At 37.9% G+C, this 27,948-nt stretch overlaps 2 protein-coding genes across 4 annotated transcripts; one reads left to right on the top strand and one right to left on the bottom strand.

The window, feature by feature from the left end:
- On the bottom strand, positions 1–19,268 carry wdr24 (WD repeat domain 24). Of its 3 annotated transcripts, none has more exons than XM_069905955.1 (10): positions 18,649–19,268; positions 17,633–18,405; positions 16,261–16,438; positions 10,721–11,390; positions 9,649–9,761; positions 9,146–9,264; positions 7,199–7,303; positions 4,941–5,275; positions 3,184–3,368; positions 1–1,873 (listed from the first exon to the last, which is right to left on the bottom strand). In XM_069905955.1, the coding sequence occupies exons 2-10, from the start codon at positions 18,111–18,113 to the stop codon at positions 1,705–1,707; spliced, it is 2,355 nt and encodes a 784-aa protein (XP_069762056.1). In that variant the 5' UTR covers positions 18,114–18,405; positions 18,649–19,268; the 3' UTR covers positions 1–1,704. The 3 variants fall into 3 exon arrangements, with proteins under 3 accessions (XP_069762056.1, XP_069762057.1, XP_069762058.1); XM_069905956.1 differs by having other exon boundaries at positions 18,938–19,268; XM_069905957.1 differs by having other exon boundaries at positions 19,001–19,268.
- On the top strand, positions 18,880–27,204 carry LOC138747059 (interferon-inducible GTPase 5-like). Its single transcript, XM_069905958.1, has 3 exons — positions 18,880–20,389; positions 21,836–21,940; positions 23,931–27,204. The coding sequence occupies exon 3, from the start codon at positions 23,937–23,939 to the stop codon at positions 25,101–25,103; it is 1,167 nt and encodes a 388-aa protein (XP_069762059.1). The 5' UTR covers positions 18,880–20,389; positions 21,836–21,940; positions 23,931–23,936; the 3' UTR covers positions 25,104–27,204.
- The last annotated feature ends 744 nt before the right edge of the window (positions 27,205–27,948 follow it).

Here is a 27,948-nt window from a genome sequence, read left to right as displayed (position 1 = left end):
TCCTTGGTCAGAGGCAAGCTTTAATATAAAATTGTCCAGAGAAGACTCACATTGTGGGTCAGAGATAAGAAACACCGAAGAAAAGTTTCAGATGTCAATATTTACTATACTTGTATGCATTCTTACAGCAGTTACTTCTGAAAGGATTCAGGCTTCAGAATGTAAAATAAATATAAATAGTTAAAATATTCTACTCTTAGGAAATAACAATGTAAATAAGTTTAAATACAAGTGTCAGGAAGACTTTTAGTAATTCTTGTCTCAGCTACAGGCTCGCAATTCACCAGAAAACTTAGTTTTCATTACAATTCAAACAATTACAAGATCCTCCTTATGTGGAATGTAACCTGTAGACATTGTAACATTCTGCCAATTATATTCAACAAAACAAAAAGCCAGTGGAAATCAATGAGATCCCAATGCAACTGAAAATAGTGCCTTTCAGTGAATGTATTTGTGTTTGCATTGGTCTTTTAAGGAGTTCTACTTCAATCTATTGCAATCTTTAACTAGTCTGAAAATTAAATGTGGTGGTACAGTACAACTCCAATTATCTGAAATAGGCCCGGTCCCGACCATTTGGGATAATTTTTTTATAACTGAGGCAAATCACTTGCCTCAGTATTTAAATAACAAGGGAAGGCTTTTAAAGCATTAAAATAATGTTTGATTCTCACCAAATAACATGCTGGCCACCCCCGATCACTGACGTCCCCCGCTGCGGCCGGGAGCCCAACGTGCACGGCCAGTTCAGCTCCAAAAAAAATTTCAGGTGATCAGAATTATACTGTAATCTGAAAGGTGCATTGCAACTGTCACATTTGGTCGTAGGGCACAATATGGTTGAATTCACAATACCCTACTTTTTTGATTGAAATAAAATGTCAAATCACTGCTGTTATTCCAATCAATGAGAAATGGTGTATTCCTGATACAAATAGCATATGTCAAGTTCTATATCTGATCTTTCTAATGCTGTATTAACATTCCAACTGAGGATCAGTACATACTTGAATAAGCACTTAAATTTACACACGGTATTGGTAAAATAAGCTAACATTTTAAACTGTGTGGAAAGCTAGAGACACTATTGTGGCCCTTGTACATCAAATTAAACAAACCCCAAATTTCCAAAACCCTCAACAACAGTCCAAAACATAAAATCTGATGTTTAGATGTGATAATACACAAATTTTATTAGAGGAAATGAATAGCCTATTTTACTGACTGGGACTATAATTGGTATTCTCAAAATAAGGTCAAGTAAAACACACAAGCTTTGTTGAAGCTGTTGTGTTCAGATTACTATCCACAAACTCAAAAAGATGAGGACATGGAATCCTGTTGTCCCATGGTAAACTACCATTAACACCCACTCACATTCCAATCTGTACCAGCTGCTTTAATTAGTATAGCTTAGTTTGCTGCTTCAAGCAACTAAAAACAAGTGACTCCTGTTTTTACACTTAAGGTGTACCAAAAGCAGTTTCTTGGCCACATCACTTAAAACAGTTACAAAAATGCAAGGGGAAAAAAAAAGCGGTCAGATTTTCCACTTTAAATTGAGCTGTAATTTTCTTGTTTTGAAAAGTGTGGTATACATTTAAAACAATTTCAGAAGTTGTGTTCATTTCTATAGACCATGCATGAGAAAGTAATCTGTTACTTCTTGAATATTACATTGTGATCTTGAGCTCTGCCTTCTCATGTATATTCACACTGGTGACCACATCCAGCTGGGCAATGTGAACTAGTCCTCAACCAGTTCATGATGTGCTGCAAGTGTCCACCATGGCTACATCCCTGGCACCAAACAAATAACCCTCGTACAACTTGATGGCACACAGCACACATGCTGGCACACTGGTGGCATCTAAGGTTAAAAAAAAATTCAGTTAACAGATTAGCTCATGAGACAGTGTATATTGTGGTCTCTGAGGCTCCACCAATGAATTCCCAACCTCAGATTAAAAACATGGCAAGATTCATGGGAAAATATATAACTGACATTTTTAGTTAATAATTATTTGATGGGCTCGTAGGTTCAGGTTATTTTTTGGCAGCTGCAACAGGATCCCACACCTTCCATAAAGACTGCTCCCTGGTCCATTCACCTCTCCCCACCAGCAACTCCCTGACTCCTGCCACTTTTCATAGTAAACTGCAAGAGGTGCAATAATTCACAGACCCTAACCAGGCCGTCCACATGAAGCAGAGGTACATATGCATCTCATCTCCAATCTCATCCACTGCATTCAGTTCATCTGCAGTGCTGTTGATGAGGAGAAGAGATACATTGGAAGAGCATCTGCAGTCTGTGCACAATGGCCATTCTGAGTTCCCGGTTATTTGCTATTTCAACTCCCCATCTCTTTCCCATACCGACTTGTCCATATCAGCCCTTTTCCACAGATGGAGTGAGGCCCAACATAAACCAGAGGAACAAATTAGATCATATAGTTTGCAACCCAATGAGATAAACATGAATTTTCCTTTCCCATCACCTATTTACATTCCCTTACCCCTCCCCTTTCAAGTTCTATCCACACAGTTCACTCACTTTCTTTCCTCCCCCTCCAAATCTGGTTCCATCTGCCCTTCATTTCTCAATTTAATGGATCCCATTATCACCCTTCTCACCATGTTCCAATACATTAACTTTCCAGTCATCTCCATCTTCCCCTCACCTGACTCCATCTGCTTCTCCCCACCCCCCCCCCCCTCCCTTATCATATCCAACTAACACCTTCTGTTTGATGGTCTGGACTCCTCCCTCTCCCATTCACCATTTCTCTCCCAATCTTCAATTCAGACACCTGCCTGATTTTTGCTTATACCTTGAAGAAGGGCTCAGGCCCGAAACATAGGTACATAACTCTACCTCCTCCAGCAATTATTGTGTTTTTGCTTCCTCTGATCGCTCACCCATCTGGAATTCCATCGGTCTATTACTTTCACCCCTTCGCAGTCAACCTAACATTATACTCAGCACTCAAGTCTTGACACAGGGTCTCGTTCCAAAATATGCTGTTCCACCCACTGAGTTCCTCCAGTAGCTGGTTTCTCTGCTCCAGATTCCAGTATCTGAACTCTTGTCCAAATCATTCAGATTTTGTATATCACTAGTCAGCGAGAGAGAAAGGCCAGGGGAGGGCAAAGATAGTGATTAGAGAGATAGCCCACCTATCGCAGATCCAGCCCTTGCTGCTCATTGGTCGCTTGCAATTGGTGCAGTTGATGTGAAGTGTAGTGGATGCCTGGTTAAAACAATTGATGGAGCTGCATGTGCTCAGCTTGATCACCTCATTTGAAATGTTCCACAGTTTGAAACGCTGCAGCAGATCAATGTATGAAGTGTACCAATGTTCCTGGGAACAAATTTTATTTTAAAAAAAATTAAATTATCCAGTTCTCAGGTTAGTATTTACCAGAACAGTTCAGTCAATGCATTTTAAATAAAAAATTTCAAACTCTGACACACAAGAAATCAGACAATAAACAATCATTTGGAGGGAAACAATATGGAAGAAAGCACTGGTTTAAAATATCTGGGGAAATAGCCAAAGAGTAATGCAATTGGAAGTGATGGCGCAGAAGCAAGAACATACACAATGTCAGAACTAATGGTGTTGACAAAAATACAAGGAATTCTGTCAACGACAATACATTTGTGGAACAATTCTGTGAGGTTCAGTGCGGATAAGCAATGGCTGAACATTGTGGATGGAATAATCACATTTGAGATAACGATAGTACAAGTTAAGCCTCAAAATGCACGTGAATTTCAAGATTGTGTAAATAATCAAAGGAAAACATATGTTTTGTTGGAAACAATGAGGAATTGAAGCTCATCTTCCTGGGGAAATTACATCCCATCTGACAGAGGCTAATTATTATTGTTGGGAAAAGAAATGGACTCAAATAATAAAGGTATTCACACATCCAGCTTCAGCCAACTAATTTATAGGCAAGCTCATTACCGCAGAAATACTAGTGCTACTAGGATGGAAAAAGGAGAAACCAGGGTGCAAAAAGAAATTTCAAGTAATTATTTGAGTTGCCTCCTGATTGATTGGCACTTCAGAGATAGAAAGACCACATATGATGACAACAGATGGCCTGGATTTCTAGAAGGAAAAATGAAAAACAATTTGTGGAGGCCAAAATTATAGCAAATACATACTGACAGCCAAATAACATCAAACTGTTGGCATCCAGAAGGAAAGAGTGGATTGAATCCAGGAATAGCAAAGGGATGCAATGACTGTGGCAAATCAAGTGCAATACATTGCAAGGACAGACCAGTTGAGGTGAATGGAATGAAGTAGCAGGCACTGAGATGAGTAGGACAAGGCAGCGGTGTTATTTGTAATCCATTAAATTCTACATAACTTCCAGGATTGAAGTCAATATTAACAAGGTAGAGAGAAAACATGTATGAATTATGTTCAACAGCAAAAAAATACACATATGAATACAATTCCAGTCTGCTGAACATACTGTTTACAATTTTAGAAATACCATCCACAATAAAAATGATTTAAAAACTAACGATGATATAATTAACCATTAATTCAAAAAAAACTTTGAAAGATTAAAATATTAGTTTCGACGATCAGCTGGCATAAAGTTTTGTAGCCCACCATTTCATCAAATGTAGGATGAAGGAAAGAATAATTTGGTCTCCTATTTAAAATTATTGTATATTTTGAGATTCTTCATATTATAGCAAAAGGCGGCTACTTTTCTGCACAATTGACGTTGTTTTGTTGAAATAACTTGTGTTTAAATCAAGTATCATTATTAAAGTGAAACACTATCTTCTCCAGATGACTGTCATAGAATTAGAAGTGACTAGGATCCTAAATATTGCCCAATGTTAAAGATTGCACAATCTGAGACAATATTTTTGGCATTGTGCTTAACTATTCGAATCTTACCTGTGTTTGCTCATCAATTTCTTTCCGAATACGATCACCAAGTACAATGAGGACTGATACAGCCATTTGCACATCTCCCTGCTCTGCATAGTAATGCAGCATGTCCTTAACAAGGGAATTAAAATAATCAGCAGGAAGATGGGCATCATAAAGAGGCTGAGAGATCGACATAAGGGAATAGGATTCAATTGGGCTCAAGCACACCGTCTCAGCTTCATTTCCACTGACATGTGGAGATTCCACTTTATCCTGGAGATGGTCTGGAGCAGAAGGGTTATCTATAATCTCATGACGCAGTTGAAATGCCTCCTGAGGCAAAATGTATTCATGTTCCTCTGTGAACAGATAGAGAGAGACAGCATGTAAGGAAATTTTAACTTTGCAGTTAAAAAGCAAGAAAAATGAACAAGGATTCTATTAAACAGCAGTACTTTATACAGATGTACAAACAGCCACTTACAGTCTGTACTAAAATGGAATGCTATATTAAAAAAACAGACAGTATGCTGGCTCTGGTCTTATTAGACTGAAAGCCTCGACTTGAGTTTTGGTGAGCAAGAGACAATTGGTGTGGGGGCATGGCGATGCAACAGGTTGCAGAGCCTAGAAACTATCAAATTCCAATTCCTGCTTGTTGTAAAATAATTCTGAAATTTGTGATGTCATAATATTGGACTTTATAACATGATAATTGAATTTTGATGAAGATCTACCGGGACCAAGGCCTGAAGAGGGCGCACAAAATCAGTGAAGCGGTGCGGAATCGAAAGGCCAACATGGCCTGTTTCCGCTCCGTAAATGGTTATATTTTATATACAGTACAACTCTGATTCTCCAAAATCTTCATTTATCCAATTTTTAAAAAAAATTTCGGATAAATGAGAATATCTGAAACAAATCAGAAATCCTCATTTATGCAAAAAAAATTTTCGGAGCCAAACTGACCTCATAGGTTGAAAAAAATTCACCCGACATGAAATTAGAAGGATAATTGTCCTCATTTATGGTAACTTCTCCCCCTCTTTCTTTCCATTTCTTCTTAACTTTCCCCTATTGACTTTTCTCTCCAACTCTCCCTCTCAAACTGCATGCCACTGTCTCTCAGCCACAAGCGGTCAGAATAATCTCATCCTGGTGTCATCAAAGAGAGCGGCCTCTCGGTAGGAGTGAGGCCATCGGGCTCCCAGGCAGGAGCAGGGCCTCGGTGATCGGCAGCAGCCAGGTTTTTTTGGTGAGAATTAAACATTCTTTTAATGCTTAAAAAGCCTTCCCTTGTTGTTGTTATGCACCGTTACAAGTGCTTTGCTGTAACTACTGGGCTGGTTTTTTTTAAAAATGACCAGCTATCCAAAAAAAAAAACTTTTATCCGACAGAGGCCCAGTCCCAACCATTTCAGATAATCGGAGTTGTACTGTATTTATGAAAAAGTTAGACAAAAGGAGGATCACGTCAAGCTGTGAGGCCATTTATTTAATAGCCAACATGCACTTAGAAAGGTCACATATCAATAATATATACCACAGAATGAAACACAGACGGCAGTCATATTTCAGCAAGAGGTTTTACTTCTTCAGGAAAGGTCACATCAGAGCCGTACCTACACAGGCTCATGATGTGACCTTTCATTCTCAAATGAGTTTGATATAATTGTGGCATGTTCTTCCATATCTCTAGAAAGGTACCATACAAGCTATAAAATTTTAAAAACACAATTTGCATGCCATAGTTATACTTTGTATGGATCATCACACAATTGACAACCTACTAATAGGAGAATTATGCAAAATATGGAAATACCACAAGGCACTAATCACATCAGTATTTTTAAGTTGTCAATGACTGTGGGAAGGCACCTGAAAGTATTTTCAGGTGTCAATATACACTTTCCAATACACGTTAGAAAAATCACAATATTTAGCACTGGCCAATCTGAAGAATCAGTCCCATGAGGTCTCCCAAGTGGAGAAGAGATCTTGATCAAATTAGTGGGTCTCCCAAGTGGAGAAGAGATCTTGATCAAATTAGTGGATGCATTTCAATAATGAGGTTTTCTTGACAGGAGCAAGTCAGCATCCCTAATCATCTCACTGTAATTGCCAATAACTGAGGAAAATCACCTTAGAACAATCAGAAAATTGATACAACTACTGTGTATAAATACTTGCTTCTTGCAGAAGTCTCATTGATACTAAAACTGCATGCTTTTGACGAGAAATGTGTGCAATTTTGCTTGACTTTTTTGTAAAGAAATGCTCACCAGGAGCATTTTCGTGATCCACCATGTAAAGGTCATCTTCATCTCCTTCCACATCTCCAAACAGGTAATCTGCAGGAACATCACTACCTTCTGTTTCCTCATTCTCTAAAACAGGGAGAGAAAAAAAAACCCATTCAGAATATACCTGTGCACCAAAGGGGGAAAAAAATTGCTCACGGAAAACATTTGACCGATTGCTTATGATAAATCATAACTTGCAGAACCAAATTAAAGGGTTTTTTTTTGGGGTAGGAAAAGTCCAAAATCTGGATGTCAGAAATCCAGACCACCTGAGAATCCGGACTCTCAGACCTTTTTAATTTTGTGTGCATGCATGCATTCATGAGCATCATAGATGCACAGCAGCAACATGCGCCCATGCTTAATACAGGTAATCTTAATTACAAAGAAATTCTTTGGATACTGCTTTTTTTTCTTTTACAATGTTCATTTTTAAACCATTTCACACTCTTTTTGCAGGGAAAAAAGCTTATTTTAAGTGTTGACTATTTTTCTTTAAAACTGCTCATTTTGATCAATGAAGCATGCTGTATTTGTTAATGAATAAACCATCAAGATTTACCTATTCATCTTCCTTATTCCTCTTTAAATTTTTTTAAAAGCACTGCCCAAGAATCTCAAAAATTTGAAAATCCAGTCCCAATGTTAGGAATTTTACTGTATATAGTTCAGTACACCCAAGGGCTGAAGGGCCTGTACTGCGCTGTAGTGTTTTATGTCCATGTCTAAACGGAATAGCTTGGTAGTTGGCCACTATTATTAATATCAGTAGGAAATCACAAAGAGTAGATGATATAGTGCAAGTTCCAATTTACATCATGCTCCCATCCTCAAGTTCCAATCTCAAGCATAGAGGAACTTGTTGAAGTTTGAAAAAGTTTACCCCTGACAGATAGAATGCATGTCCTAATATTTAAAATTACTTAAGATCAATGATCAGAATTGAATTCAATTTGTACTGTTAAATAACATAAAATGAAAAGGGATTTTAAAAAATCATTAATAAGATGTGCTGAATCTCCATATCATTCTGTATTTCGATTGAGTTAATGAATGTACAAGACTAAAGCAACCAAAGAAAATGGTAGACGCTGGGCATAGCCCCATGTAAGGAAAAAATCAAAAACAAGCAATGCTATTGGTCAGCTCAAAAAAAGCAACTTAGTAATGTCACAGTTGCTATGAAGACTGAAGTCTGAATAGATCATATATGAAAGAGCAATCATGTTTAACAAAACTGTGCACAGATCACTAAAACAGGCAGGAGGAACAAATTGTTAAGGCAACAAATGGCATTTGCAAATTCGGTTGGAGTTTAGAAATAGGGAAGTTTTGGTACAATTGTACTGTACACAGCTTTGGCTCCCTTACGCAAGAGATATGGCATTAGTAGTCCAAAGGAGATTCAGCAAGCAAATTTCAGGGATTAGAGGATTTTTCACCTCAGCCTAGGTTTATATTCTTTAGGGTTTAGAAGAATCTTAATGAACAATGAAATAAAGAAAATCCCACAAGAGGGCAAGGAAGAGTAGATGTCGAGATGTTTTAGTGGTATGGAAGTTTGCAACAAGGAGACAGTTTTAAAATAAGGGACCATAATTTAAAATTGAGGTGTGTAGAAATCTCATTTCACAGAAGGTAATGAATCCATAGATGCTCAATTCCAGAGCATTGTAGAGGGTCGATCATTTAAAGTGGAAGTGGATACATTTTTGAAGGACTGGAGAATTGAGAGCTACAAGATGTGGCCAGGGACAGTTCAGACACGAGCATACTGAATGGCTTGAGGGGACACGTGGCCTTCTCCTACTTTACATTTTATGATTACAATGTCAAACCTTCAGCACTAATAAATCATTAGCTTAGTACATTACCATGCCTTCTTAATATGTAATTGGATAAACTTTAATCTTGCTACAGTTGTACCTTCATTTGCAGTAACCAGTGGGTTTGAGGAATCAATGTGGTTAACCTCCTGTCGATGTTCTGACTTTGCTCTCTCCAACCTGGTTTCATTGCCAAGGGGGGCAGAGATCTCCTTAAAACTGATGCCAAATAAAACATGAATGCAGGAGATTAATCAGTTTGTTTTTTTAAAAACAAGCCTACCAAAAATAAAATCACTAGGCAAGAGGTAAAGTTGAATAAAGCATCTTGAATTAGAAAAAATATAATCCATGAACAAAAAATTTAAAAACCAAATTTTCAACAAAAGCATATTTATACATTCATCGATATTAATTCCAAAGCATTGTGGAGGGTAGATCATTAAGAAGTATTTAAAGTGGAGGTGGATATATTTTTGAAAGATTGGAGAATTGAGAATTGAAATAAGTACAAAATTAGGCCAAATAAATGTGCTTGTAATTCAGAAATGTGGCAGCACCATTTCACCCACCCCTCCAATTGCATTCTTCTGCTTTTCCCACCTGTTTATATGAGGCAACCCTCCACTCTTGCCAATACTCTGATTTAAGTTTACAGCTGAAATGGCACCTGGACTGGAATACACAATCCTTAGCATCGTCCACGTCTGGGCCACCTAAGCAGAGGAGGAAAAGTGAAATCAACTGCTCAGCAATTATGTTCAGTGCGCATCAGCGAACTAACCTCGATTCATTTAACCTCGTGTAACAACTCTGTTCTCATTCACTTTATTCAAAACTGTTTGCAGTCTTGAAGGTTTTAAAAAACAAACTAATGGGAGAAAAAAATCCACTTAAGTTCATCAAAATTAAAATTAAGTATTCAATTCCAATTTTTACTCTAACGCAAGAGATTTTATCAAGAATCCTTCTATGTTTAAATCCTATTCCAGGTATTTTGATAATTGATCTACCCACACTTTTTGAGATGATGCTTTAGAGCATAAGGAACATTGAAGGCACTGCGGTTAGCACAACTCTGTAACAGTACCAGCATCCCAGGTTTGAATCTGGCGTTGTCTGTTAGGAGTTTGTACGTTCTCCCTGTGTCTGCGTGGGTTTCCTCCAGACACTTCAGTTTCTTCCCACCCTTCAAAACATACCAGGGTTGTAGGTTAATTGGATGCAATTGAGCAGCACGGGCTCCTGGGCCGATAGAGTCTGTTACCTTGCCATATGACCTAAAAGGTGGCATGGTTAACGTAGCAGTTAGCGCAATGCTGTTACAGCGCCAGCAACCAGAGTTCAAATCTGACGCTGTCTATAAGGAGTTTGTACATTCTCCCCGTGTCTGCTTGGGTTTGCCAGAGTGCTTCGGCTTCCTCCCATTCTTCAAAATGTAGGTTAATTGGGTGTAATTGGTCAGCACAGGCCTGTGTGCCAAAAGGCCCTGTTAAAGTGCTGTATATCTAAATTTAATTTTAAAAACCTAAAATTTTTAAAAATGGTACACGTTCTTAACAACAGGTTTATATCACTTGTTTCTGCTAGAACACAAGTAATGTGTAAATTCGACTTCATGAACCATTTTGCAGGGAAAAGACATAACCAAATTTTACCCATTTAATCACAGTACCTGATAACGATACAATTCTTTAGCAATTTTTGCATTATGATCACAGAGCTCAGCCAACGAGCGTCCAGTTAGAAGATACTTTTGTGCCATGTTGACAAACCAATTTGTGGAGTTGCTGATCCGATCTGCTTCAAACACATTAAGAGCACTGGAAACATTTGCAAACTGCTCCGATAAATCAGGCTTCTTGAAGAAAAAAATGGGATAACGTCTGTCACCTCCATAGGTTTTCCGATTTGAGTCACTAGTGAACATGCTATCTTTTCCTGCAAACGCCAAGTCTCCAAATAACCCATAGCACAATCCTTCTGGATTGGCACGATCAACAGGCCTACTGGCATCTTTAAACATGTGCTGATACAGTGTACTATCTTTTGACCCTGAAAGTAAGTAATAAGGATCATGAATATGACGCCACATAATTCCTGTAGTAACATCCTTGTGTTCCTCAAACATGGCAAATGGAATGTATGGGCGTCGGACGTCCCAAACGTAAATGTTGTGATCAACCATCATGGAACAGGTTGCGAGATGGTACTTTACTTCCGGTCTCCATTTCACTCGAGCTACAGAAGCGATAGTCTGTACACAGTAGATTTCTTTGGTTCTGTTTGTAGTCATGTCCCATACTTTCACCATTTTGTCACGTCCTCCTGTGGCTAACCAACCTCTAAAAAAGTAGTACAGTAAAATCCCCATTATTCAACATTCAACCAAGCAGAAACGCAAACAACAGACCAAAATAAATACATATTTCAAAAAACAATAGGAATAAAGTGATAAATAAAAGTTTACAATTGAAAATGTAAAGGTTTTCAAAGCAACACACAACCCCTTGGTGAAGATGGGAGCAAACATTCAGCCAGCGGAGTGCCCCAGTCATGCCCCAACTGCAGCAGCTGTTTGAATAAAGTTTCAATAAAACTGTGTTGAATAATATGGTGGTGCCCAGGATGAAGAGCTGGTTGATACTGGTCTCTGATGGGGCGTCTCCCTATCCCTGCCTGGGAAGTCTTTTTTATTAGTATATTATTAAGGATATTAGTAAGGTTTTATCTGCAAACTTGAGGGCAAGGGTTTAATTACAACAGAGACATGGTTAGTGTGCCATCACAGTACTCGCAAATGGGGTTGGAATATAAAGGAAGGTGCAGCAAGAACCTGACTGGGACACTTGAGTGGGGTTGCTCCGACGGTCTGACCAGAATACCAAGATGAAGAGTGGGTCGATGCCGCTCGCCACTGGGGTGACTCTCAAAGTGTCTCCCTAGCAAGTTTTTACTTTTATTAATATTGTGTATATTAGTTTGGATTTATCTGTCAACTTGAAGGAGATGGTTAATTATGACGGCAGCACGGTTAGTATAGTGACGAGCACAATTCCGTTCCAGTGACCAGGGTTCAAAGTTAAATTTTGTAAGTTATGGGAATTCCTTGACTAAAGTGAACTTTACATAATTAAAAAACTGATTTTTTTTTTTAAAAATTACTTCACATTTTGCACTGTCTTTTATCTTTTAAACAGTATATTCTTAACAAATCTTTTTTGTGCTCCATCCATACTTAGGAGGAAGATCTCTGGGTTTTTTGGTATATTGCTTTTTGTGATTTTATTTAGGATCTGGTTTAGATCTTCCCAAAATTTTTTCACTTTCTCACATGTCCAAATTGCATGAACTGTTGTTCCCGTTTCCTTTTTACAGCGAAAACATCTGTCTGATACTGTTGGGTCCCATTTATTTAACTTTTAAGGTGTAATGTATAGCCTGTGTAAACAGTATATTCTTAATGCAGGTGTATTAGTTTGGCATTGGAAACACTCTTCATATGGAAAATTCACATGAGTACCAAATAATGAAGATTTTACTGTACAAAAGAAAAAATGTATATTAGGGAAAAAATGCAGGATGTATTTGCTGGAAATTTAAACAATTTTGAACAATTGCTCACCAAATTAGGGTTTTATAATATTCTACAATTATTGTAGAAATTTCAAAATAGTTAATTTTGGAGTTTTGTAAAGATTTAACAATGAATGAAAATTGAAATATGGGAAAGCAATAATGGGCATCAAGTCTTTCTCCAAGATCAGAGGCGGAAATGAGGTGTAAACAGGATATGAGATGGCCACGTTGAATATATGACTATAAACATTAACCAAATTAAAAGGAAGAGGCTATTAAAGAAAAAAGAAAAAAGTAACATTTGAGCAGGAAACGCATCTAACTGAAGTGGAACATAACAAATTAAAGAAAGACTGGGTAGGACACGTAGCGACAGCATCAGATAATTCAAAAGCTAGAGGTGTAGCTATATTAATAAAAATGTACCAATCAAAATAGAGGAGGAAATAATAGATCCTGCAGGGAGGTATGTAATGATAAAGTGTCAGATATATTCTGAATTTTGGAATTTGCTCAATATAAAAGCACCTAATGAGGAGGATCAAAATTTTATGCAGGATATTTTTTTTTGAAGATTGTAGATACACAAGGAAATATATTGATTGGAGGGGATTTTAACCTTAATTTGGATCCAATGTCAGATAAAACTGGACAAAAACTAGCAAAAAGAATAAAGTGGCCAAATTTATGGTTAAATCATTGCAGGAAATGAAACTTATAGATATATGGAGGAGGCAGCACCCAAGAGAGAAGGAATACTCATTATTCGAGTAGGCATAAAACTTACTCAAGAATTGATAGGTTTTTGTTGTCGGCCCATATTCAAGGGAGAGTTAGGAAAACTGAATATAAAGCTAGATTGCTAGCTGATCATTCACCCCTGTTATTAGCAATAGAACTGGAGGACATCCCACCAAGAACATATAGATGGAGGTTAAACTCCATGCTACTTAAAAGGCAGGAATTTAGAGAGTTTATTGAACACCAAAGTAAAACATATTTTGAAATAATTACAGAATCAGTGAAGACAAATTTACATTATGGGATGCAATGAAAGCCTTCATTAGAGGGCAGATAATAAGTTATGTAACCAAGATGAAAAAGGACTACAATCGGGAAATAGAGCAGTTGGAAAGGGAGATAGTAAGTACAGAAAAGGAACTAGTAAAAAGGGATGATATAACGAAAAGGAGACAATTAGCAGACAAAAAAATAAAATACGAAACATTACAAACATACAAGGTGGAGAAGAACATAATGAAAATAAAGCAAAAGTATTACGAACTGGGAGAAAAAAAACAAAATATTAGCCTGGCTACTTAGAACAAGCTAAAAGAACTGTATTGGCATCAAGGAAAAAGGACAAACAAATGACATGTAATCCAATGGAGATTAATTAAAACTTTAAGGAATTTTATGAACAATTATATCAAACTGAGAACGAGGGGAAAGATGATAAAATAGAAGAGTTTTTAGCTAAAACTGAAATGCCAAAATTGCAAGAGGAACAAAACAAAGTGATAAAACCATTTGAAATAGAGGAAGTACAGAATATGTTAAAAAAAGCTGTCAAACAATAAAAACGCCTGGAGAGGATGGATTCCCAATTGAATTCTATAAAACATTTAAAGAGTTATTAATTCCTCCTCTCCTATAGTATCATAGTATACTTAACGAACTAGAAATATTAATAAAAGAATTACATAAGGAATTGAAAGAGTATGGAGAAATATCGGGGTACAAGATCAATGCAAATAAAAGTGAAGTGATGCCAATGAGTAACGCAGATTACACAGAATTTAAAAAAGAATCACTATTTAAATGATACCTAGGAATCAGGTTAGATAATAACTTAAGCCACCTGTACAAACTAAATTATCAGCCACTAATAAAGAAATTGCAGGAAAACTTAGAACATTGGAAAGAATAACCGCTAACATTGATAGGGAGGGTAAATTGCATTAAAATTAATGTCATCCCAAGGATACAATACTTATTTCAATCGATGCCAATTCCCTTAACAGAGGAATTCTTTAATGAACTAAAGAGAATAATAAGGAAATTCTTGTGGAAAGGGGGGAAACTGAGGATAGCATTAGATAAATTAAGAGAGAGGTACAACCAAGATGGTTTGCAGTTACCAAACTTTAAAAATTATTATAGAGCTGCACAATTAAGGTATTTATCAGATTTTTACCAGACTGGACGAAGATAGAACTAGACAAAATAAGAGAGAGGGTACCGGAACATATACTTTATAAGTGGGATGAAAAGCAATATAAAAGCTCACCAGTATTGCATCATTTACTTAATATATGGAAGAAGATCCACTTAGAAAGGAAAAAAACAAATTACCAAATACCAAAATTGTTACCGACACAAAACCCACTAATCCCTTTTACAATAGATAACCTTTACTTTAGAGAATGGGAGAGAAAAGGAATCAAAAGAAAATTGTTTTTTTGGGAAACAATTTATTAACATTTAAACAGTTGAAGTACAAATATGGAATAACTCATGGTACAATGTTTGCATATCATCAACTGAAAGCTTATTGAAAGGATAAATTGGGAAACAGACTGAGATTACCAGATGAAAGCAGCTTTGAATATGTGATAACAGACACAATGATAATTAAAAGATTTATAGCGAACATGTACATTAAGCTGCAAGATAAGGAAAATGATTAAATAAGCTATAAACAAACAAAAGTGGGAAAAAGATTTAAACATAAAGATAAAAAATTAAACATGAAAAAAGTTATGTTCTGGAACTATGAAGAATATAATAAACACAAGGTTACGCATTATACAGTATAATTGGTTACACAGGTTATATATCACGCCCCAAAAGTTAAAAGAATGGGATCCAACATTATCGGATAGATGTTTTCGCTGTAAGAAGGAAATGGGAACAACAACACATGCAATTTGGGCATGTACGAAAGTGAAAATATTTTGGGAAGATCTAAATCAGATATTAAATAAAAATCTCAAAAAGCAACATACCAAAAAATCCAGAGATCTTTCTTTTAAGTAACATGAGTAGTAAAGAATTAGGCCTCAAATTGGATAAAGCACAAAAAAGATTTATTATGATAGCCTTAGCAGTAGCAAAAAAATGTATAATGTCAACTTGGAAAATGGAAGAGAGCCTGAGAATACAGCAATGGTAAATGGAAATGAATAAATGTATTCCATTGGAAAAAATAACATATAATTTAAAAAATAAAATCATATTATTTGAACAAATTTGGGAACCATACATGGAACATAACAGAGACAAGACAAAACGACTTGATCTAGTGTGTAAAAGTAGATGACACATTTTTCTTGTTTATTTTTCATTATGTGATGACATTGTTTCATGGTTTAATTGTATATATTGAATATTTATTGGTTTTGGAGGGGGGGTGGGAATGGGGGGGGATGGAGGGTAGGGGGAAAAAAAAGGAAATAAATGCCACTGAGTATATTTAATGAGAAACATTTGTATATATTTTGGTTGATATGGTTCACAGTGTGAAAAATAAAAAATAATTTAAAAATTCTTTCTCCGAGATCTTAGAACTGCTGCTCAATCATAACAAGATTCTAAAACATAAATAGGAAGGGCTGCAAGTGCTGTACTACTCACTTATCATCTGGATGCCAATCACAGCAGAAAACAGGTCCATTATGCGCTGTAAACATACGTTCATATCTATCTGGACGTCTTATGTCCCAGAGCTGAACATTACCATTTTCAAACGAAGCAGCAAATGTGAAATAATCCCTTACACTGAACTGGACATCCCGGACACTTTCTGATTGACCTTCAGAAGATAAAGATTCCATTCACAAGATTACAAAAATAGGCTCAATAGTTACGTTAATTAACATCCAATAGGAGCTGGTGGAATAAACAAATTTATAGCCAATGACTTGCATTTAGTGAGATTCCAAAATATATAAAAACCAAAAGCTTAAGGAACATCACTCATCCTGTAAAATTAGCAGCAGTGTTAGAATTCAGCAAAACCACAGACTAGAAAATTAAAACTGCACAATTATATACCCATTAGATGCACAAATGATCTAAATACCAAAAGATTTCTCTTCAAAAGTTCAAATTTTAGCCTTTTTCAGAAAGTATATTTACTCATTTTGGCATGATGACAAAAAAAGTTTGATAGATTTAGTTTTACAGAGCCTCCAAGTATTAGCTTTACTTAAAGCAAAGGAAAGGGAAATTGGCCAAAAATGATTTGCAATGGTATATTTGGATACAATTGGAAGTTAACACCATTTTGTACACTTTCCCCACAGCTTTAAGTCAGTCTTGCACACCACCAAATTATAGCCATTACTGTGCTCCTTCCCCACAAATAAAAGGGAAAAGGAAGCTCATTCTTCACTGGATTGTGATACAAATTGTATCAGATATTCTGCAATCAAACAACCTGCCAAGCATCTTTGTTCTTGAACATATTTGTCAAATTGGAAGCAATTGGTTAATTGGGCAGCATGGGCCGAAATGGCCTGTTATCATGCTGTATGTCTAAATAAGAAAAACAGCATCTTTGGAACTACCTCAGTTCAGAGCTCTCTTTGGAAGACAAGGAGCACAAAATTTTTTAGAAGTAAAGTATTAAAATGAGGCTCTCTTGGCTGGATACAAACACCACGAAAGAATCAAGTGTCCTATCAAATATTTATTCAATATTCATTAACCCTAACACATGGTTATATTTTAAGTTTCTCATCGTAATTTTTAAGTTAAAGAAAACCTCACACAACTGTTGCTCAATTATTTCATTACCTCTAGAGCACTTTGGAACAGTGAGGGAATGAAAGACAATGCTTCTTTTGTTATTCTTTCTCTAGATAATTTACAAACAGGAAATTAACGTGAAAAAAATACTTTAATGGAAGACTACTCAAAACATGATAAATTATAATTTGCTGATAAAAATAATCTATTTTATAATTAGGCAGTTGTATTGACTCTATTAGAAAATATCCTTTACCAGAGAAAGTGCTCACTGATTCCCTCTTCCTGAGATCAAAGCATTTCATGTATCCATCCTGGGAGCCACTCAACAGCATGTGAACCTCAGTGGGATGGAAGCACACCTTGTTGACTGTGCGTTTGTGCTCATTGAAAAGCTGGTCCTGTTTGTTGCGAGATGGTTTGCCTAGATTCCACGTCACCACAGCTCCATTTGTGGCTGCTGTTGCCAGCAAGTTATCGTCCATCTGATGCCACACTACATCAGCACAGCTGAAGTTTAAAGAGAGCTTGCGTCCAACCCGAAGGTTGGCCCTTTCCAAGAATTGTTCCTCCTCGAGGGAATAGATTTTGAAAATGTTGCGACCGGCCACCACCACCTGGGCAGCATCCCTACATACACTAATAGCATTGGCAGGTGCATCAAGATGGCAGAACATTGTTTGTCCTGTGATGGTTGTGCCACTTAGGGCTGTAGTCACTCTTGCCATTTTCTCCATGGCAAACCCAAGATAATTTTGGTACCTTGAAAATTGTGGTTATCAGTTCCTTTCGTCTTATTATAATTACACAGTGTAAACAATTTCCAATTATTCCTCATCAGCAAGTCAGTTTCTCCTGTTCAGATATTAACAGCTCTTGAAAAATGTGAATTCAGCATTATTTCAGTGTTATGAAGACTAACTCCAAATATCAGATTCAATCAACTTTTGCTCATTGTATAATTTGGGAATATGTTAAATGACAGTCAATTCCACCCAAAATTGCAATGATTTTTTTTAAATTTAAAACCTGAAAGTAAAGAGAAAGGAAATTAATTAAATTTGCCACATCAATATCCAAAGACATAACATCCACATCACGTACTCCACTCTCTTTATTTGGTAGGAGGGGAGGCAGATAAATCATTAAATACTATTACACGACTTGTCAGCATTTCTGAAAGCAGGACATGAACATGTCGACCGTAATAAAAGACGAAATGCTGGAGAAGTTCAGCTGGTGACACATGTAGCAAAGATAAAGATACATCACCAAACTTTCAGGCTTGAGGCGTCAATAACAACACGTTGGCCAAGGGTACGGCTCGACCCAACTGAGTCCTTCCAATCGAGTGGTGCTTCGTCTCAGATGCCGGTATCTGGTCCCCTCTGCGCCCCCAGCCCTGTGTGTCTGGGTCACAGCGAGAGCCAACCACCCCCACAGGGCCAGCCCCTACAACACGTTTTAAAGAAACTCACAAACGCAGACAACGAAAGGGGGAAGGTTGCCATTGTTATTATGGGCGCGGCCCTCCCGCCGCTCTGGGCCAGTTTAAAAATACCTTGCCATCACTTCAATAACTCCCAACACTTTGCTTTCCACCCCAGGGACTCCTGACCCTCACCTTCCCCTTCGCCGCCATCGGACCGGAAGCCGTCGCACTATAGTTTCCGCCGGACAGGAACGTTCCGCCCGGATGTCGGGCCTTCCGTTCTTTCGTCCGCCGTGGCCCTTTAAAAGCAAAGCCCTCTCGCTGGCGGCTTCTCCGTGATCCTCAAGCCGCGAGGTTTCGTGCTTTCCGGCGTGAACCTGGCTAGTGAACTACAACTCCCATCGCGTTCAATGAAAACGGCCAGCGCGCTGTCACCATGGCAACGGGATGGCCGGCCATGGAGGAGGAGGAGGAGGAGGGAAGGAGCGCGCAGGCGCAGACGCCCGGCGATAGGATTTGGGTTCCGTCTTTGAATGGCTGGCAGCACATTTCATTGCGTGTTTCCAGTTTGACCTGTTCTGCATCTGCGAGCCCCAACAGACTAGACGACCTGTTGGCAGAGCACCTGCAATGGCCATCCCAGAGCTCATGGGTGCATGCCATCTCAACTCCCCTTCATCCCCAATCCATCCGACTGACGCCTTCGCCATTACCAGGATGTGGGCCAACACAAACCACTGCAATGACCCTGCATACATATTCTGCCCGGCAGTCTAGGACATTTCCGCCACCGACTACGTGATCCCACCTCTCGACACAGATTCCCCCGCCTCCCGCAGGGACCGTTCCCTCCATGACTCCCTTGTCCCCTGCTCCCTCCCCAACAATCGTCCCTGTGGGACCTCCCCCTGTGACCTCTCCACTTGCTCCCACACCTCCTCCCTCTGCACCATTCAGGGGCCCCAGCCCTTCCAAGTGAAGCCACATTTCACTTGTGAATCTGCAGAGGTCATCTACTGCATCCATTGGGAGATTGCTTTGTTGAGCACCTTGGCTCTCTCCAGCACATTAGCGAGGCCCAGATCAGAGGGTATGGTTTGATATTCCAGGATGCAATGCCCTCCGAATTGTCAATAATGTGTGTTTACATTGAAAAAAGCTCAAGTTTGAGGTCTCAAAACATTTTTCCATAGACTTTTTTCAACATAAATTTACAAAAAAAGAAAAATCTTTTCACGCCCATAACGTCAATCAGATACATTCCCCTCAATGTGCATGATTACATTCGCCCTCCAAATGCACCATTACCACCCTTGTCATTTCGCCAAACTCTGTTCGTGGAGGGGCTTCCCCTCGGCCTGAGCCCCTCAGTGCCCGGTCATGGGAGGACTCCAGTCTGTGGTCCTTCCCCCCAAATTCTCTCAGTAATGGTAAAGTCGATGACGTTCTATATTCTTTCTTATTTGCTGGAACTCCTGGAATAAAATTGTGCATCAAACTCTTTACAAGCCGACCAGGAGAATTAATTGTGCGGTGGACGGTTCCGCTCTCTCTCTCTCTCGTTCTCTGCGGCTTGATCCGGTAAGAAAGTAATATGGGAGAGAAAACTGTCTGGATTGTTGCTGGGAGGTGCAGGGGAGGCAGAATGGACGTAATCGTCCGCACAGATTTCAATCTTATCCGCATCTGAGTGGAGTTGCGTGGCGAGATCTTGTGTGTGGGAGAGCAGCCGCATCCTGGCAATAAGGTTGGGCACTGGGGCCCGGAGTTCGCTGGACTGAGCGAACCCGGGTCGGGAGCCCTTCTTTTGCCACATGAAGCCGAAAGGGCATTTACTAAATCACAAATAGAACTCGAGTGTCAGATGAAACATGTTGAAACGAATATATCTCAGTTAAAGTCATGATGTTTTCCAACATCAATGGATTAATGAAATGCAGTGTAAGATGCAGATTAACTAGGGTTTAAGAATTGCAATTGGAAATCTAGAGTGAATTGCCTCTAATTCTTGTGCTTGTAATTAAGAGGTTGAAATTGATGTCAAAAGACAACTAAAATTTAGTTGTCACACCAGCGAGATTCTTCCTGGTCTTAGCTATTTATGAGTAAATTCGTTTTTCATTCAGTTCTGATATTTAAGTTTGAGCAAGGCTGCAAACACTAAGACACCTCTGTATCTTCTCCCCAATTTGATATTAACTCCTCCGGTCAATATTCATCAATTCTAACTTTTTGGGAGGTAATTCCATAACCATTTCCTGGATCTTGATGGCTTTGAATTTGTATTACAATCTTTTCCAACTTTGCTCTAAGTCTCCGTATCCCATCCCTGCTCCTGCCAGACCCCCCTCACCTCCCCTCCCCTAGGATTTATTACAACCAATCAGGTAATCACTTCCTCAAAGATAATGAGGTCGATCAATCATTATTTACCCTTTTCCAAATGAATGATGAATGCTAGGTTATTATTTGTAAGATGATCCTGAGATTTACTGTAATAATTCAGTCCAAATATTTACAAGTAACAAATTTATAATTGTCAATTGTTGCCTGTACCTTTTTTTTGTAAGTTTTTCTGAATGTGCACTAAATTAATCAGTTTCTAATATTTCTAGTATAGGTGATCCCATCATATAAATCAGCAATGGTAAAGAAACCTGGAAGCTTTTAAAATTTTTTTTTTGTTAGCATTTTTGAATATTTTTTTAAAGTCTGTAACAAATATCAGATTTGAAGGTGTGTCTAGAGGAGGGGAAATTAGATTGATAAATATGAGAAACTGCTGATGCAGTGTAGTTATGAACCTATTTTTGGCTAGAAAAATCCATATTCTGCTGTGGAGGTGAGAACTCAGTAGCTCACAGTGGCCACAACACAGCAGAACTCATGTTTGGCAGAAGATGATGATGGTTAATTTGAATGCTGTGGGAAATGAAAGAACACAAGAAGAAACATCAACTCTGGAAATGTTATTTTTGCCGACACATATAGCATATTAATTTGTTCTACGTCTACTTTTTGTCTCAGCTAACTCATCATTTACAAACTCTTGATTGAATCTCAAGAAACAAACCAGCAAAGCACAAGGTCAATAGAAAATCTTTCCTCACTGGCATACTTCAAAAGCCTCAGGTGAGTTGCACGGCAGCTAAATGTAATTCCGTGACCAGCTCAATAGGAGTATCATCAGGTGCTCTTGCTACAGATGTAATAGTTGTTGATTTACAGCAAGTAAAAGCATTTGTCTTCAATCATTGGTGACACTTTTAGCACTGAGTTCACTTTGGAGCCTGGCCACCTTGATTTCCGTCTTCTTTCTTCCTGGGATTTATGACAGATTTTTGAGTCATTTTATTTTATTCAAAGGGTGGGGTCTGAGGGGCAAGGTCAGGGGGAGCCTGACACAAGCTGAAGATTCAAATATTTCAAGAAACTCTGGTTAACATTAAGTATTGCCAGATTTTTTTTTTTGTTGCTAAAACTGTACTGCAAATATTTCCAAAATTAAAAGTTATAAGGACTTGTGCATCCCTGGAACTTCTGGGTTCTGTTCCTAATGGGTATAACAAAGAAGAAAAACAACACCAGAAGATTTCTCACAAAAGGTCATAGACTGAAATATTTTTTAATGTTTCTCTGCACATCCTCTGCCTGACTTGACTTTCCAGTACCTTATTTAAATAGAAGTGAAAATAATTCACTTATTATTTATCTGACAGCTCATAAGACTTCTGCATAAGATAGGAGCAGTCATTTTAATTCAACAAAGGTAAAAAAAATAATTTAGTGAAGTCAACGTATAATCTAAATGTTACCATTGTGCAAGGGTGAGAATTGTGCAGGGGTGGGGGGGGGGGGGGGAGGGTGGTGGTCATACCAGAGATAATTCGTCAGTGCCTCGAAGCAACAGGACAATTTGAGAAGGTGGGGAAGATAGAGTAGGCATCAGTAGGGTTATAAAATAAAGCACTGAATACTGAAATGCAAAGCATATTGTTCAATCAATACAAACTTAAATTGGGACTAATATGTACAATTCTGCGCACTGCATCTTTGGAATAATCCCTGGGTTCTGGAGAGTTGACAGAAAAAGTTGATACCAGGGATGAATAGAACAGTTATGAGGAGATTTTAGAAGATGGAATTATTCACCTCAAAGAATGGATGTAAAAGACATTGTGGGAGGCTTTGGTTGAACAAGTAGAGGGAAAGTTTGTCAGATGAGTTAATAACCAGAGGGTATAAACTTTAAATTATTAGCACAAGGAGAATAAGAGGAGGTTTCTACACAGAATAAGTTGCTGATTCCAGAAGGCTTTGCTTGAAAGAATGGTGGAAGCAGATGTCAAGGAAGCTTTTGAAAAGCAACTAAGTGGTCCTTATTTGGAAGGTCATTGGAAAAGGATGGATTATACAAGAATGGTTTTCTCCGCGGTAATATTCTATGAATTACTATACGTAATCAAAAGAAATGATTAATCTTGTCTTCCAATCCAACTTCTGCACTGGAGAAGACACAGAAATGTTGAACTCTAAATCAATTATACAGTACTAGTTTTTTCAATAGTTATTCAGATATAAAATGTATGACACAATTGCTGCCTCACAATACAGACAGTACATCTAACTGTGTAGACGTCACCACATGGATAGGCTTTTTCTACAAATTACAAAATATAGAGGAAAAAAAGGCTATTTCAGCCTGTGAAGAATATGCTGCCTTTCAAAGCAATCATAGTTGCCCATGAATTTTCCCCATTAACCTGTTCTCCTGACATTACCATCAGATTCTACCACTCACTTCTACATAAGGTACAATTTACAGTGGCCAATTCATTCTACCAACCTGCATCTCTTTGGGTCATGGAAAGGAAATTGGACCTGGCAGAAATCCACATAGTCACATGGAGAAAGTGCTAACTGCAAAAACAGCACTGGAGGTCAGGGATTTAACCTGGATTATTGGAGCATTGAAACGGTAGCTCTAGTAGCAGCACTATATACGGTCAAGAGTATGCTGTTTACAGTAATACTATCCTCATGCTCTATTTAAAGAGTCAGCAGGAAGTTTAAGAAACTAAATCTACTGTACATTGTGTAAATATTTCAACTTTCTTTTCAGGATTGCATGATTTCATCATCTGAATTCTTCAATATGGAAGAACTTGAACGACTAAAAACCAATTATAATGCTGGTGGATTAGAAGCAGTAATTCCAGAGATAAAGACTAAATTAGAAGACTTGAAAAATACACAACTTAATATTGCAGTTACAGGTGAAAAACGTGCAGGCAAATCCACTTTTATCGCTGCTATGGTGGGCTTTGAGATAAGTGAGGAGGGAAAAGTTGGTTATAACGAAACTAGTACAGAGCCTATTGTATACCCCCATCCCAATCTGCCAACTATTCATTTTGCAGAACTTCCAGGAATAGATTCTTGTAATCTACCACTGACTGAGTACCTAAAAATGGTAAATGTTCAGAAATATGATTTGTTCATCATTGTGTCAGAATGTCTATTCAAAGGAAACGAGGGGGTGTTTGCCAAAGCAATTCAACAAGAGGGCAAACAACTGTACTTTGTTCAGTCCAAAGTTGACGACAGACTCCCTCCAATGGAAGTGAATGGTGCAGCTTTGAACAAGGAGATACAAACTATGAGGATGGACTGTGTTGCCACCTTGGAAGAAATGGGGATTACAGCACCATCTATTTTTCTGATATCAAGCTTTCACCCAAACGATTATGATTTCCCTACTCTAAAGGACACCATTGTAAATGACCTGCTCAATGTAAAGAAAATTGCTTTCTTGCTGTCACTCCCAAATGTAACTTCAAAAGTAATTGAAGAGAAGAAAAAGATGTTGGAGAAAAGAATTTGGATGACTGCATCTCTTGCTGGAGCAATGGGAGCTGTGCCAGTGCCTGGCATGTCCTTTGCCACTGGTATTGGATTGTTGGTTGCAGGACTCGTGTACCTCTGGTATCATCGGGATCTACGTGACAAGTGCATGCAAAGACTGGCAGACATCAGTGGTAAACCCTTGGCACAGTTGAAAACTAAAATTCATTTGCCAGGTAAAATATCTCGAACACTTATCAGAGTAGCATTAGGAGTTATTGCTGTTGCTTGTACAATAGCTGAGATCAAGTATGACTTCACACCACTGATTATCTCTGTTTTTGGTGCAATGTCATCCTTTTGTTTCACCGCCTTGCTATTAAAAGATTCGCTGAATGAACATGTGAAAACCACTCAACTAGCTGTGAAAACGGCCTTTGAAACTGATTAAAAGTTGCAGATTATTTAACTGACAGCTAATAGAAGCAGCTAGTGACTTGGAGGCGGAAACGGAGAGGATTACTTGGTGCAAGCAATAAATCTTACAAGAAGCAATATCAATTTACCTTTAGTTCAAGTTTATTATCATCTTATTTTATATCTCAATGAAACCTTGGTGCACACACAAAACACACATTAGGCAGCACTGGCAATCACAAAAAAAACCTATTTAAAGAAATAAAATTGAGAACTACAACTTCTCCCAAGAAACATAGGATGATTTCTTCAGAAAAATCAAATGATTTGCTAAAACTTATAGATCAATTATTTGTGATCATCATGTTCTCTCTTTAACAGTAGTGTGATCACCATTACCTAATCATGTCTACTCTGGCTAAATATTGTATAGCATTGTCTCTTAAAACTATTAATACTGTTCTCAATAGTGCTGGAGAAACTCAGCAGGTCAAGCAGGATCTTTAGAAAGTAAAGGGTAACCAATATTTCGGGATGAAGGACTCAGGCCAGAAATGTTGGTCACCCTTTACTTCCTGACCTGCTGAGTGTCTTCAGCTCCTTTGTGTAATGCACTGTAGACACAGCATCTGCAGACTTTCCCGTTTCACTTGCACTTAATAATCTAGAATTTGTACTACTGTACACTCTATCTAGTCTTTCCTCTCTGAACTTTTGGATTAATTAAAATCAAAACAAAAGATTAGCATTGGTATGGCATAATTCATGACCCCTGGATTTCCCAAAGCTCTTAATGGCCAATAGAAATAATCAAGTACTTTTTGCAGCGTAGTGACCGTTGTCAGAAACATATCAGCCAATTTATGCTGATTAAGAGCACTTAAATCTACAGTAATTGAAAGAAAGTGAACCAAGTGCATGTATTAGTTCTCGAGTATATCAATTTTCTAAAGCAATTGAGTATTCCATGTTCATTAATTTCTTAATCCCATGGGAGCTACAGAGATAAAACAGCATTTAAATATTGACATGGAAATAGACAATTATATTTGATCACAACTGGGATAAGCATCAGAAGGGCGGATTTAAATGTCATTTTGTTATAAAAAAACTTACTTAGCGTTGCTTACTGAGTTTTTTGGTTTCAGGTTGCTACAGATGACAGCAAATGTGAATGTGAACATGTCCTTTATTTAATAACTACGTAAAAGCAACCCAATAAACTCAATGAAAGCTGCCAGTCATAACATGGGATGTTATTGCCATGAAAATATTGTGCATTTTGCCCAAAAGATATATTACAAGCATTCTCAAACTCAGTGATGTGAATTTTATTTTGGGGACTAATATGACTTCTAACATTCAACTGTTGGCATTCATGAATATGTATTCTAAATCAATATTTCCAATATATGGTCAGTGCATTCTCAGGATCAAGAGGTGAAAGATGCAGGACATGTTAATTTGTTGACATTGTCTTTTTTATGTCTATTCCATGACCACTCTTAATGATTCTAGGATAAACTGTTTAGAATGGACTTAAACTGTTCCTTTTGAAAACCACAAGTTTCCTTACAGTGCAAGGTTTGGCATGTGCCTGAGCAGAAAGGCAATGAACCTTCATTTTGGATTTCTCCAGGTCTTAATTTCAATTAAAGTCAAAATGTGTCTATGATTATGATCCATCCTCAAACTGGCTTTTGAAAAAATAATCACTTGATAATTAATAAGTTGGGAAGATGGCAACTGTACCATTGCATATACAAGAACACAAGAAGATAGGGCCATCATTTCATATGATCATACTGGATGCTGTGGTTATTTCTCCACACCCATCTATTCCTCAGTCTATCAAATATTTATCAGGCTTCCCTTCAAATGTTTCTAATTATCTAACTTTCACCTCTCTCTGTGAGAAGACATTTCCATGTCACATGATAGTGCATCTATGTTTCATTCTATCCCTTGTGATTTTAATCATATTTACTGCTGGGTTTGAATAAGTATTCTGTAATTGGTAACGTTCCAAATGAGGTACCACTGCAAAGTCATGTGTCAGCTTCATAAACGGACCACCAAAGACAATACAGATGGTACATTGCTTGAACACATTAATCAACTCTTTACAAGTAGTGCAGAGATCAATGTAAAATTAAGATTTCAATAAACCTTATAACTTCAGCAACGTATGTTGTCATTACTTCATATGCTTCATGTCACATATACAACACTTAAGCATTGTATTGAAGTTAAATATTATACAAGCCCTGACAATGGTATGAGTATATTTCCAACATGTTAAACAGAACTAATGTGAGGACTTGTGGTAAGCATAACATCCAGGCAAGTTACCTGTGCCACATTACCAGTTACATAGACATTCAAAAGTGCTTAGAGAGAACAGCTAAATAATAGACAATGGAGAAAGTGAATGTTACAAGGTAAGGAGCTGGTTATTTAGAAAAAAGTGCAAAGAAATGTATTTTTACAGATGGTGATGAATTTCTGCATTTCTCTGTTTGATGAAGCTGTGGAGTTTAGTTCATTAGATGTAAAAAAGGTAGAGATCGATAATTGTTTGAAATGTTGGTGAATTGGTCCATAGGGGTTTTTTATGCATGTTACCCCCTGCTCAAATTATGGAAAAAAAAGGTGAATTTACCTTTTATGCAGAGGATGGAAAGGCAGACCGCACAGTCCTTTCACGCAGAGGAGATTCCCGAGCTGGCTTCCAAAGTCGAAGGTATAGTGCAGTAATGCCTTCTGTCACTGTGACGAGAAACATACGTGATGAGAAGCAAAAGCGGCCTATACACAACAGCTCAAGCAGCATCTTTAGAAAGTAAAGGGTAACCAATGTTTCGGGATGAAGGACTCAG

Source organism: Narcine bancroftii, chromosome 12, assembly GCF_036971445.1.
Source record: "Narcine bancroftii isolate sNarBan1 chromosome 12, sNarBan1.hap1, whole genome shotgun sequence".
Taxonomy (NCBI): domain Eukaryota; kingdom Metazoa; phylum Chordata; class Chondrichthyes; order Torpediniformes; family Narcinidae; genus Narcine; species Narcine bancroftii.
Note: the sequence above shows the minus strand (reverse complement) of the source record. Positions and strands in the feature narration are given on the sequence as shown.